Source organism: Hippopotamus amphibius, chromosome 6, assembly GCF_030028045.1.
Source record: "Hippopotamus amphibius kiboko isolate mHipAmp2 chromosome 6, mHipAmp2.hap2, whole genome shotgun sequence".
Classification (NCBI taxonomy): domain Eukaryota; kingdom Metazoa; phylum Chordata; class Mammalia; order Artiodactyla; family Hippopotamidae; genus Hippopotamus; species Hippopotamus amphibius.
In genome coordinates, this window is record NC_080191.1 from 64,230,616 (window position 1) to 64,245,061 (window position 14,446).

At 41.4% G+C, this 14,446-nt stretch overlaps 1 protein-coding gene across 2 annotated transcripts in view; it reads right to left on the bottom strand.

Annotated features, from left to right (window-relative positions):
* FILIP1 (filamin A interacting protein 1) overlaps nt 1-14,446 on the bottom strand; it is a 200,506-nt gene that overhangs the window by 14,124 nt on the left and 171,936 nt on the right. Inside the window, exons 5-6 of one of the 2 annotated variants that reach the window (XM_057739733.1) lie at nt 4,813-7,618; nt 1,779-1,836 (exon numbers count right to left, since the gene is read on the bottom strand). In XM_057739733.1, the coding sequence (XP_057595716.1) occupies nt 1,779-1,836; nt 4,813-7,618 (2,864 nt within the window). Of the gene's footprint in view, nt 1-1,629; nt 1,837-4,812; nt 7,619-14,446 lie in introns of those variants that run through there. The other variant, XM_057739732.1, reaches the window with a different exon arrangement.

The window sequence follows — 14,446 nt, forward strand, 5'->3', positions numbered from 1 at the left end:
TCATAAAGTCTTTTTTTCTCAGTCTCCCTCTCCTTCCACCTTGAAATTTCATCATTAGGGCACGTCTCCCATGGTTACTCAACATTTTAAAGCACATTTGCTGAGAACCAAGCTGCAGGCAACAGTGATCTGATTAAGTAAATGTGAACACTGTGAGGGGTCTACCTCCTTCATCCCCAATTGTAGAGCCCAAGTTCTACAAGGGACAGGAAGGCTGATGTGGAAAGAACTCGGAGGACAGTCAGTCTCCTTACCATGAAGCACAATGATTCCTGGGCTAAAAGCCAATCACATGTCTTAAAAAAAAATCTACCTTTTCCTAAATATCAGGAGCAGGGACTATGCAAATGATTTTGGAACCCTGACAATTTAGAAGTGGAAAATAACAACCTGTAACTTAGCACTCACTGTGTTGTTGTAAATTCACCCAATTGGCTCAAAGATTTCGACAAAGGTGCTTCCTGTCTGAGACCTCAGGTGCTAAGCTGGGGGTTATCAGCCTTGAGCTCATATTGTGGTTATTAGACTACAAAGCACTATGTCCAAGTCAACACAGTTAATCTTCTCACAGACACCTGCGTTTTGCATTCACACACTCTTCATGCTTATTAAAACATGCTTAAAATTAAGGACAATGATACAAACACAAGAATAATAATACACTTCAACACACACACACACACACACACACACACACACTCTCATGAACTGGTTCTGTACTTGCAAAGTAAAGTCCACACTTGACTGTGAAAATGTTTCAATTCAATTAAGCTATGCATGATGTCATTTTATTTCTTGGCAACAATATATCAAAATTTACTGTCTGCTATTTTCTATCCATTACAACCTCTCTTGAGCTATAAAGGGCCATTTGGCAGCTCTATTCAAACTGTTCTACAATTTAAATCAATTGCACACTTGAATAGAGCATGAGTCTGACATTACTGGTTCTAAAATTCCAGAATCTTTACAATACACACAGACACACACAAATAAGTAAAACTCTGTTTTTAGGATTCCATATTTCATTTCCATTTTATTTCACATTCAAATTGTCTCCTGAAATCGTCTCAGAGGCTTTTGTTTTTGCAAAACTTTAGAGGGCCAAGCCCTGTGATGACTAGGAGATGGGTTTTGGTTTTGTTTTTCTTGTTTGTTTCTTTGTTTGTGTCCAGCATGTGAAGCAAATTTGGAATTTGATGGAGGCAAATGACAGTTGTTAAACTATTTCCTATTTCATAAAAGGGTTTTTGAAAAATCAATTATGATGGAACAAAGCCTATTAAATTTGATTTACAATTAGGAAATTACGGGAGCTGGCTTTGGAGAGGCTGTGATCCAGCCCCCATTACTGGTTTAACCGATGGCTCCACTTTCTAGAAGCAAAACTGAATTTAGAAGTCAGGCCCTGCCTCAGGCCCAGCATCCTCCACAAAGCACACAGTAGTTTTGCTAGTTAGTTCTGTTCCCCAGCAGCAAAACAAATCCACAAAATAGGAAAGACACATGGGTATTAGTTGATTATTTTATGAACAAGATATTGAAAACGTAAATTAGTACATGTAGAGAGTTGGCACGAACAGAGGGCAGCAGTAGCATCTGCACGACATACCCCCTGCGCCACTGCCCTCAGCCCTTCCCCCCTCCAGGAGAGGTAGCGCTGCCGGCTGCAGATTTCTTCAGCTCTATTTTCATAGACTGAGTCTCAGCTCGAGGCTCGAATTTGGTCAGATTTCCTGCTCCTGGGGCTGCCACTACTGGCTTTCCTGCTTTCATACCTTTTGACATAGGAATGCGGGTGGGTGTAGGCCGCTGGGATGACCCGTCTTGTCCCGACTGAAAGAGAGAAAATACAGAAACATGAGGGCAGTGTTGGTGAGCTTCCCCCGGGAATGCCATCAATCTGAACAGAAGCAGGACTCTTGCCACAGGACCACCCACAGACAACCCCTTCCCAGATAAGATTATCGTTAGAAAGTTAGAGTTTGGTGTTTAATCCACTCCGATCGCCCCCCTTTTCCTGTCCCGGAATATCTATGCCAAACTTCCTTCTCTTCTCAAGCCCCTGACCTACCTCCTCTACCCTTACGGACCTCCTCGGACCTTACGACCTTCATTCCTATTTCACAGAGGAAATACAGGCCACCCTGCATGCACTCAGGCATTTTCACTCCTACTGTCCCCCAAATCACCTCACTTTCTTTACATGAAGCAGCTCTTTTTCCCCCTCCTAATGAGGCCAACTCTTCTCTTTCTTTTATTGTCACTGCTGACCACACCCTTTTTTTTTTTTTTTTGGCCATGCTGCGGGGCATGCAGGATCTTAGTTCCCCCGACCAGGAATGGAACCCGTGCCCCCTACAGTGGAAGTGCAGAGTCCTAACCACTGGACTACAGGGAAGTCCCCCACCCCCTCCTTCTTGAAGTGCTCCTAAAACTCTCCTGCTGTGATATCTTACTTGACTCTCATCCATCCCCGTCCAGTCTCTGAATCCTTTTCACTTTCATGCTGACTACTGGTTCCAGCTTGCCTGCCTTCTAAATGTGGGTGTCACCGTACTCCATTCTCAGTCCTCCTTTCCTTTTTCACACTCACCCTGAGAATCACCTCAGTTGTCACCCACATGTTGCTGAGTCCCAGGACCTCTAGCCTCCAGTGCTCTCCTTAAATGCAGATCCAGATTTCCAACCACATGCTAGACATTTCCAGTGTCCCTCAGGCATCTCAATTATAACAGGCCCCAAACATTACTTACCCTCTTCCGCAAACAGTAGTCCCCCTGGGTTTCCCATTTTATCCACCTCTACTGCCAAGCCAGAAACCTCAGAGCTGCCCTCTGTACTCAATCTGTCATGAAATCTTCAGTTCTGTCTTCAGTATATCTCTGTCCTCATTTTTGCGACCACAGTTCAAGCCTACACCATCTCCAGCCTAGAGAATTGCAACAGTATCCCTGTCCTCAGCCTCTGTTTCCTCCAATTTATCCTTTAAGCTGTTTTACAGACAAATCTAAAACATAAATAAAGTAGTTTTCAAAATCATTACCCTGTTTGTGGCTCCCTTTGTCTACTCTCTGAGATTAAATGTCAACTTCATAATAAGACATGCACAACTTCAGTATGTGACCCCTCTGATGTGTGCCTCTCCTTTTCTGCTCCTGCATTTTGACTCCAGCCCCAACTGCTGCAGCGCAAAGGGACTGCTCACTGTCCTCAGCAAGCCAGCTCCCCCACACTGCCATGCCTGTGCATGCGCTGCCCTCTCTGCATATCTGTGCAGACCTCTTCCCCCTGGTGAAGCCTTCTCTGCTGCTTCCTTTGTACGTACCGCTCTGAGAGAACCACTAAAGAGGTTCCAATCCTGCCTCTCCCACTAAGCCAAGAACTCTGACAGTTAGTCAGTACCTAACCCCGTGCCTAAAGTGCAACTAACACTCAATAAATGCTGAATAAATGCACAGATGAACTAGCCACACTATTTGATTTCTAAGAGGGGTATCCAAAACTTTTTGTTGCCCTTGGTTTTATGGGATCTGATATATCTGAAGTATGTGAGCCATCACTTAGGCCTTAGAAATCTTAGACAGTTGTTTTGAAATCCTGTTTCTGTATGGGCTTTAATCAGTCATCCAATCTTGCTACAGAAGCTAAGGCTATCTTAATCTGACCCTTAAAATGGGAATAAGATGTTTCAGCAGAAAATCTGCTCTAAATTACAATTACACCTCCACTAGCTTTTATAAAAATCCAAGCTATGCTGGGTTGCTTAAAAAGCAGTATTGAACCATTTGAGAAGGGTGAGCAGTTCTGAATGCTATTCAGCTCCTGAGAGCCAATAACAAAACGCCTCACCGGCAAAAGCAGTTAATAAGTAATTCACACTTTGAAGTCTGTCTTGGGTCTATGCTGTGCACAGAGAATTTGGAAAATAAGCCACAGTTTCTATACTTAAAAAAATAAGCTTCCTGTTTTCCTTACGGTTTCTAATATATGCTGCAGAATTTGTTCAGAGATTGGGAATAATAATTTCTAGTCTATTAGTTTAAATTAATATCTTAATCATACATGCTCTTCTATAATTTCATCTAGCAACTGTCCCCAGTAAATGAAGAAAATCAATGGAGGTATTTTGAAAAAATAGAATTTATTCTTAAGTTCTGGCTTTTATACTTTGGACATGCTTTTTTATAATCCTTTATTTAGCCTTCCAGCTGGTATTAACTAAAAATTTATCAAGCACAAGCTCTCTGCACAATACTATTAATAAAATATAAACTCACTTCTTTTCTACTTTTTAAAAAAGTTTTTGATATAATAATCTTTTAATCTTACTTTCTGAATAAACTATGACTATAACCATACATAAATGCATATTGAATATTTTAGGTTAAAGAAATATAACCCAAGAAAGTTTTCATTTTTTTCTGCATACGTACCATTCCTCCCCAGTCTCCATCTTTAAAAGTACTTTAAACATAAAAGTCAAATTTTAAACCTTATTGCCATATGCTGACCTTGCAAGAGGCCATCTTTGCATGGATTTTTGGAGTCTCTATAATTTGCATGAAAAAAAGAAATTATCCCTCATAATTAGCTTAAATTAATAAAATATTAAGCCACTTTTTATTCTCATTTCTTGGTGTAGATAGTCCTCTAAGAAACATCTTGTAGTGGGTTCTGGTGGAGAAGAAGCATGTGCTTTTATTGTATTTTGGGCTCTGGATTCTTCCACTCTCCCCCCCACCCCCCCCCCCCCAGCACACGCCCGCACCCCCCGAAACTGGCCTGAACTTTGGAGGCCCCTCAACTCACCACTGACTGGGTTCCTCTGGCCGATGAGGTCGTGACCGGCGTAATGGTGATGGTGCTGGTCACTTTGCTCGCGCCAGGGCGTGACGAGAGGTGGTTCCTGGGCGAGCGAAGGACGGTGCCGGTGGACAACTCCTTCTCGGCAGTCACGTTGACAGGTCGGACAGTAATCACCGGACTTGCCCCTTCAGCTGAAGTCCCAGGGGCTCGCTTAAACTGAGAACCTAAGTGAATGTGAATTTTATTGTCTTCCGTGGTTATGATGTTGGCATTCGAGTTGTATTTCCGGACTGGAGCTGGCACAGTCTGCTTTTCTGGGGTGACCTTGAGGACAGTCCGTCCCATGGGCATTTCCTGGGATTCGGGAGGGACGGCGATGTCCGCCGGGGCTGCCGAGGTGGACACGGTCATGATCTGGATGGGGGACGTCGGCCTGTCCGCAAACGCCCCTCGTCCGCTTTCTGGGGTCTTCTCTCTGGAAAAGGTAGTAATCGTGACCGGGGACATGGCTCGCTCGGCGCCTAGAGTAGCATCTCCGCTTTTTTGTTTCTGAGACATGACATTTGGTGATGGGATGATGGTTATCCTCGGTTTCTGATTCCCTAGGGTGGGAATGACAGTGGTACTCGAAAAAAATTCTTCTGCGGTGGGGCTCGTTATCTCCAAAGTGGCGGTGCTGTTCTCGTGGTCTGGCGTAACTCGAATGTGCAGGGGCTGGCCCTGCTTGGGAGAAAGAACCAACTCTCCTGGGTGCCCTGGGCTGGAACTGGCTCGAGGCCCCTTCTCTTGAGTCACTGGGGGCCCATTTTCCCTTTTCCTCATCCATGGAATCCAAGACTTCCTCATGGTGAGCTCGTTGGCCGCGGGCGGATACCTGTCTAGAACAGAAGAACGTTCCATAGGTTTCTTCAGTCCCACCTGTCGAAGGTTACTCATGATATGGTTTTCCTCTTGAAAAGATTTCCGTATAAACACCGCTGGCGTGTCCTCCTCCGCCGCCTCGCTGCCGACAGCATCCGTCTGGACGCCGGTGGACGTCACGGGGACATCCACCATCCTCCTCCCGTTCACACTGGGCCGGAGAGCGCGGCTGTACCTCTTGGACAGCTCCAGCTCTTTGGTCAGATTGAGGACCTCCTGCCCCATGTTTTTGTTCTTATTCTCTTCTTCCATAAATCTTTGTTGAAGGACAGAATAATCCACTTGCAGCTGAGAAAGCTGATCTTCTTTGTTCATCAACTCATGAATCTTCTCTTTAAGTGCTTGGACTTCGGCTTTTAAGTCTCGACTTTTAGCTTCTTCCAACCGAAATCTGTGTCTCAGCTCAGCTTCCTGGCTCACTGCCTCACCTTTCTCTATGGCTTTATTCTTGGCGATTTGGTGTTTTATCTCCTCCAGCTGTTGAGAGAGGAAGTTGGCCTTATCCTGCTCGCTTCTAAATTTCTGCTCCAGCTGGTCGTACTCATCTTCCGTCTTCATCAAATCCCCTTCCACCACCTCCAATTGTTGGAGACGTTTCTTCAGCCTCTCAATTTCAAGCGTTAGTTCCTTAATTTTGTTATCTTCTGGGCAGGTGAGCTCAGGTCCTTTTCGAGACCTTCCTCTGGTTATTTCTCTCTCCACTTCCTCTATCCCATCAAGTCTTTTCTTTAATAAATCAACACTGCAGCTTAATTCAGAGGATTTTTCTTCTTCACTTTTCAGTTTGCCTATTAACTCATCTCTCTCTTTTGTCAAATTGTATACCTTTTCTTCCATTTCAGATTTCAGTTTCAAAAGCTTCTTACTTTCTTCGATGAGTTTTTCTGTTACATCCATAACCTTTCCCTGTTCCACCTTAAAATTTTTATTGAGCCCATCCACTTTTCTCTCTTCTTGTTTTATTTTTTCCATCATATTTTTCCTTTCATCGACCAGCATCACAGTAAAGGACTTCAGCTTTGTAAGATCATCTTTTAGGCTTAATTCAGCCTTTTCCAGTCGACTTTCAGAACTTTCCAATTCTTTAACCCGACTCTTGACTACCTCCAATTCATTGAGCAGGTCCTTGGTTAAGTTCTTTTCTTTCTCCAGATTTAAATGCAGCTGGGTGCACTCAGATTTACTCTTGCTAAATGCTTCTTCCAGTTTCTCCAGTTCAGACATTCTCTTCTGTAACTTCTCAACTTCAAGTCTGAGCTCCCGGCTATGGTGCTCTTCCTCCTGCAGCTTCTTCCTCAGTTCCCTGCACTGGGATTCGGTTTTTGTGATCTCCTCATCTTTACCCTCCATCTCAAGCACGCGCTTCCGAAGATTTTCCACTTCTGCCATGAGGCTGGAGTTGCCACATTCCCCTTTGGCAATTTTATCTCTTAGTTCCTGAAGTTCTTCTTCTGCCTTTTGAAGATTTTTATTGGTCTCTTCCAGCTCCTCGATTCTTTGCGTCAAACCAACCAGCTTGAGTCTGAGCTGCCTGTTGTGAGACTCCTGACTGGCCAACTTAGCATTCATCTCTTCATGCTCCTGGGAAAACCTCGAAGCCTTGTGTTCAAAATCCACTTCCAACCTGAGCAATTTCTGCCTGTCTTCTTTGGATTTGGAAGTGATGGCTTTGAGCTTTTCTTCCTCTTCCCTCAGTTTCTGGGTCAGGTCCTGTACTTTCTGGCTTTGCAGGCCAAGTTGCTCGATGTGCATCTGCCTTTCATCCACCAGCATGAGTGCAAAGGACTTGAGTTTCACAAGCTCATCTCTCAGTTTGTTGAGCCGCTTAGCGTTTTCCTTTTCTTTGCGGGCTTGGTAAGCCTTTTCTTGTTCAAGGAGTTTTTTCAACCTAGAAAACAAAATATATTAAAATAGTCTATTTTATTCCATTACACTCTACATATTACATAATATATAAGTATTTCACATACATACTAAAAGATTAGTCGGCAACTAAGTTTGTGTTTGTCTTAGATAGTAAATAAAAATAAAATAAAATGCTATTACAGTAAATCCCTTATCAATTACTGCAATATGAAGATTTAACAAATAGCCATTAATGAAACTAATCAGAAGTCAGGATGCTGGTTACCCATAGTGAGGGGTAGCAACTAGAAGAGGGCCTGAAGAAGGCTTTTCAGGCATTAGTTTCTGTTTCATAATTTGTGTTCCTGTTACACAGAATTATTCAGCTTATGAAATTTCAGTAAGTTGAACACTTATGAGTACCTTTCTGCATATATATTATACGTCAAGAATATCACCATTGAGTAAAACTTAGGTTTTTGCAATAACAAGGACTTATATAGAATTTTCTGTATTCTAGGAACTAGTATTTATTTTATCCTCATGGCAACCCTATGAGCCACGTACTGCTACTATCATCCCCACAAGAAAGCTGAGACAGGGCACGAGCCACAGTCACTCAGTCAGTAAGTGGCAGTACTGGGATCTCATGCAGTAAAGCCCAGAATACTTGCTCCTTGCCTCTGCTTCATAAGACTTCAAAAGAGAAATTCACTTTAAATGAAAGGGAAGACTCAGAAAAGAAGAAACTTTGGGTTTTCTTATTTTGTATGCAACTATCACCTGATAGGGAAAAGGTGAGATGAGCTTTCTGGTAGAGAGCTGAGCTACATAAACTATTTGAATAGTTAACACCAGAACTGGCACAGGATCTTGTCTCCATTTTCTGGTTTAAACATCTTTGTTAAAGTTGAGAGCTAGGTAAAGAGGAAATCTGAATTGCTATCAGTACAAAAGACGCGGCAGCCACAGGAATTATTGTTCTATATGCATGAAATGCATTTTCTGTATGGTATTTATGTATAGCTTTAAAAAGTAGAAATATAAATATGCCAGAGGACTTCCCTGGTGGTGCAGTGGTTGAGAATCCTACTGCCAACTCAGGGGACATGGGTTCGATCCCTGGTCCAGGAAGATCCCACATGCCTCAGAGTAACTAAGCCCATGCGCCACAACTACTGAGCCCACATACCACAACTACTGAAGCCCGCAAACCTAGAGCCCGTGCTCCACAACAAGAGAAGCCACTGCAATGAGAAGCCCTCACACCACAATGAAGAGTAGCCCCTGCTCGCCACAGCTAGAGAAAAGCCCACGCGCAGCAACAAAGACCCAATGTAACCAAATAAATAAATAAATAAAGCCAGAATAATTATTTACCATCCTTATGGCAGTCAGTTAACTTGCACTAATTTTTTAAGTTAATTAATTGATTAATTAATTAATCAATTAATTAATTGGTTGTGTTGGGTCTTTGTTGCTGCACACGGGCTTTCTCTAGTTGCAGCGAGCAGGGGCCACTCTTCATTGTGGTGCTTGGGCTCCTCATTGTGGTGGCTTCTCTTGTTGCAGAGCATAGGCTCTAGGCCCGTGGGCTTCAGTAGTTGTGGCACATGGGCTCAATAGTTGTGACTCACATAAAATACTGATGCCATTTGTTTTTTAATTAAAGCTTTGTTTTTTTGTTTTTTTGTTTTTTTTTTTTGTCTGCACTGAGTATTAGTTGCAGCATGCAGGATCTAGTTCCCTGACCTGGGATCGACTCCGGGCCCTCTGCATCGGGAGCATGGATCTTACCCACTGGACCACCAGGGACGTCCCTAATTGCACCAATTTTTAATAGCTCTTTTCAATTACCCAGAAAGCAAAATTAATATAATTTTAATTATATTTACCATGTAATTAATATTTACCATATGTAGTGTAAGAAAGTATTTTAGTAATTTATGTTTATAAGAGAAACAAGTTATGAACAACCACTAATGTATTTGTTGTTCAATATATTTTGAACTTTATTCTGAATGATTGATTTCATATTTATGACTAGATTAGCTGTTTTCCAAGTAAGTAGAAGTTAATAGTTTCATACTGGACTGTGCAGGAAATGATTGGACATACACAGAGAAACTATAATCAAACCCAGTATCAGACAGTTACTATAGAAATGGCTCTGCTGATGTCATTAAGATTTTTTCATAGAATTTATTTTTATAAAATATACCCCTGCCATAAAAATCTATTAACTGAAATGCAAAACTTCCAAACCCATTATGACATTATTCCTAAAGTAAGAGAAAAACATTTTCAAATCCACGACTTACATGAGTAATACTGTAATAGCTTCACTAATTGTGGTTCTTACATGTGGAAAAGGGCATCTTGATTATCTTATCTTTTTACTTGGAGTCAAAACAACTGAAATGTCACAGAACTATAGAGTAAGAGAGACTTCAGGGAATATTTTCAAATTCCTTGACCTTAACTAGACTGTTAGAGACGAATTCATTAAAAACATCACTGCTTTCAACTTTAAAGCTTAAAGTGTTGAGACTTCTAAAGATAATTGTTGAAGAATCTTATGCCTCTGTGCTATTAGAGGCAGAGAGCTGGTGTGGCTAAAACATGGGCTTTGGGATCAGACACAGCTGAATCTGAATTCTGGCCCTACTGTTTTCTAACTGTGTAGCCTCTGACCAGTCACTGAAACACTTGACTCTCCATTTTCTAGGTTGTAAAGGAAGGAGCAAGGGATATTAATACCTCCCTCACAGGATGTTCTGAAGACTGAGATAGTAAAGTGACTGACACACAGACTCAACATACGATGTAATAAAACACAAAAACAAATATAAGAACCAGAGAGTACACTATTCCCTCCATATGGAAAGTCTGTTCAATGCTTTTTTAAAAAATAATTAATTAATTAATTAATTTATTGGCTGCATTGGGTGTTTGTTGCTGTGCATGGTCTTTCTGTAGTTTTGGCGAGCAGGGGCTACTCTTCATTGTGGTGTGCGGGCTCCTCGTTGTGGTGGCTTCTCTTGTTGCAGAGCATGGGCTCTAGGCACATAGGCTTCAGTAGTTACAGCACATGGGTTCAATAGTTGTGGCTCACAGGCACTAGAGCGCAGGCTCAATTGTTGTGGCACACGGACTTAGTTTCTCCCTGGCACGTGGGGTCTTCCCAGAGCAGGGATTGAATCCACGTCCCCTGCATTGGCAGGCAGATTCTTAACCACTGCGCCACCTAGGAAGTCCCAGTTCAATACTTTTTGTGTTTAATCTGTAAGTGTTTTTATGTCATTATCCTGACTTTAATAGTAAAACCTGGGGCACTGATGTTTCAGCCAGAGAAAAGGAAAGGGCTTTCTGTTCAGTAGACAATTCTGTGAGCCAGGGACTGACCTTGGAACTTGGCTCCAGGAAACCACATTTTTCAGGTCCTCTTACCTGTGATTGTGTCTCTTTGTCCAGGCCCATTAAACTCTCTCTCCTTCCCTTTTCTGTCACATCTTAAACCATTCTTATCTTTTAAAGTGGACCTAACAGCAATACACAGGCCATTCTAGCTGAAGGTTAAATCCAGGGCTTAGGAAGTTTGTGTGGTTCAGTCAGGACAGTCTGCCAAGTCTTCTGTGCATACAGACCTGCATTCCAATGTCTACAGGCAGGGGGTTAGGGATGAGAAGGAAGGAATGAATCGTGAAGACTGTGCAAAAGATAACATGGACTTGTGACTGCTCACCCGCTGGCAGGGAGGGAGAGAGAGATAGAAAAAATTTACTTCAATGCTTTGGGTCTGAGTAATTGCAAATAATAATACTTTTAACAGAAATAGGAAAAACAGGTGAGAAAGGGTATTGGCAGAAGTTGAGAACTGAAGCAACAGCAAGCTGAAAAGTACACCAGATAATAGTTAACAGTACTGCATTGTATACTTCAAATTTTTTTAATTTAACACTTCCCATGTCAAGTGATCTTACCATGATTGAAACAAACAAACAAACAAATAAACATGCCAACAATTAGAAATATAATGCTTTGGAGATAAGTCACATAAATTTTACAGCTTAATATACACCTTAACCTGTTACCCTAATGCCTCCCCACTGTCACTACTCCAGTGCAAGTCCTGACCATCTTTTGCCGATAATTCTGCAACAGCCTCCAAACTGGTCCCCTCACAAACTCAGCTGTGCCACTTCTTAGCTGTACGATCTTGGAAAAGTTATATAACCAATCTGAATTGAGTATCAAAATAGTACCTAATTCAAAGGGTTTATGTGAGGTGCATATCAGTTAATACATGAAAAGCACTTATAACAGTGTCTGACCCATAGTAAGTGTAGCTAAAACTATACTTTATATTATAAATTTATAATTATATTATTATAATTATGTTTATATTATCATTATTATTATTACTACTTACTCTCACCCAATTTCTAATATAACCATGTCACCCCCATGGCTTCCAATTGCTCTAAGAATAGAGGCATGAAATCCATAACAAGGGCAGACTGATGTGATACCTGACCACCAGGGCCAGTTCAGTTCAAGTAGATCTCTCCCTTGTTATCTAAGCTCCTAACATTCCTCAAATATGCTGGACTCTCTACTTAGTAGTTCTTCCCTGCTCTTCCTTTCACCCTGACGCGCATACACATGAACATATCTGGTTGACTTTTTATCCTTTGAGTCTCACTCAAATGTCACTTCTTTCAAGAAGCCTTCCCTGACCAACCTAAGTCAAATCTTCTTAGAGACGCTCTTAATACCCTGCAGTCTTCTTTCATAGCACTTATCAACTTATAATTTTTTAATGTCTGTCTACTCTGTTCATGCAAGTTCTGTGGGAGTAGCTGCCAGTTCTCTTGTTCACCCCCCAGCACAATGCCTGACACATAGGAGGTGCTCAAGAAGTATTGACTGAATGGATAAATGGAAGAAAGAACAAATAAATAAGACTGAGCTAGAATAAAGTTCAAGCCACCTACATAGGGTTGTGTGAACTAAAGTCTTTACGTGCTGAGCTGAGTATAAACTTTTGTTGAATGTATGTTATGGTTGTTACTAGGCCAGTAATTGGATATTAATAGTGGCTATTAGACAGTGAATGTCTCTGATCTCACAAGCAATGGCCTCTCTTAAAGAATGTGGTCTTTCTAGCCATCAGCTTCTGGAGAAGAGGTGTTTCTCTTAAGTGGGAAACCCCATATGAGAGAGGGAGCCCTCTCTCTGTGGACTGGAAAGGTATCCTTTATGGTCTGTCTATCCTTAGTCCTGGTGGATGACCAACCTTCAGATAACCTATAACATACTTATGGGAATATGAGAACCCTAAACGATGTTTTGTAGACCAGACTTAATTAGGCTTTTTGTGTCTCTCTCATAGATTTTAGTGTTCTTTTTGTTAGTTTTGTTTACTTATTTGTTCTAGTTTTTTTGTTTTGTTTTGTTTTTTTATTTCTAACCTCTGTTACAGAGAAACAGGAGAAATGATTTTAGCCACAGTTGGACCAGAACTCTAATGTTGGAGCCACACACATCTGGGGTCGAGTGGGAGGAACAGTGGTAATAAAGTGAGAGAGGTCCCAGGAGGAAGGAAAGTCACAGGAGATCTTGGGCCTTTTTTGTCAGGCATCCCTCCCTACATACAAACTTATAGTGCTAAAAGCTTGGTAGTTCTTGGGGTTTTATTTCAATAAGGTAGGTGATAGTCCCTTAGACATGGAAATAAATGTGATCTCCAAAGGGGAAACTGTGTAGAGAGAGAAAAAGGAAAGGACAGAGAACTTTGGGAAATGCCCAAAAACAGGGGGTAAAAAGAATGAGAAGAAGCTATGGAATTCCTGTTGAGAGAAGGGGAGAGAGAGAGAGGAGAAGGGAAAGAAAAGGAAAGGAAGGGAAGGGAGGGGAGGGGAAGGGAATGGAAGGGAACGGAAGGGAATGGAAGGGAGAAGAAAAGAGAGAGATACAAGGAGAGACCCATGGAACAAAACGGGAGTGCCAAAGGAAGAGGGTGGTCATCTTCATTTACCTACCCTTCCAGTCAACTTGGCATTCTACTTTCAGGTGTTTTTGTTTCCTTCCCCCATATCTAGAAATCCTCCTTTTTACGTTAAACAAGCTTTCATAAGTATTATCATATCATTGTGCAACTCTTCACAAAACATAATGACTGTGGCATATTATGTCTCTTCTTCAAACAATTTCAATTTCCTAATAGTTACAATTTCACTTTGTGCTTTAAACAATTAATTTGCCCTGCATTACAGGACACCATTTCCAGGTAATTATGCCACTGAAGGTGCAAAATAAGAGGATTTCGGTGTTATTCGTGCACAGTGGCCTTACCACCTCCCTCTGCTCTCTTTTCTGTCCATCTCTTCTTCAACCACACCCTGGTTCTCAACATACTAACGTTAAAAGGAAACAAACCAGAAGACCAAGACTAAGAAAGTGAGTTTGTGCCCTAACTCTCATCAGCAGTTACAGGCAGAGCACTAAGTATCCTGAAATCAAATTTATTCTTGGCAAGTTCTTAATTTTCTGCAAGCATTTTATTTTATTTAGAGGACAAAAGGAAGACAATAATCTAATAGGTTTTTCAGAATTCTCTTGTCTTTCTTAATAACTGTTCTTAAATGTACTCCTCCCTTCTCTTTCATACCAAATAAAACTATATTTTTTAACTTGCAGATTTGTCATTTATAAACGTGTTCAGAAATTCAATTTCAGCTAGAAGACATTAAAAGTGTAGACCCAAATGTTCTGATTATTTATGGTGTACACATTTATCAAAACTCATCAAAATGTGTAATTAAAATTGGTGAATTTTGTAATATGTAAATTATATCTTAATTTTAAA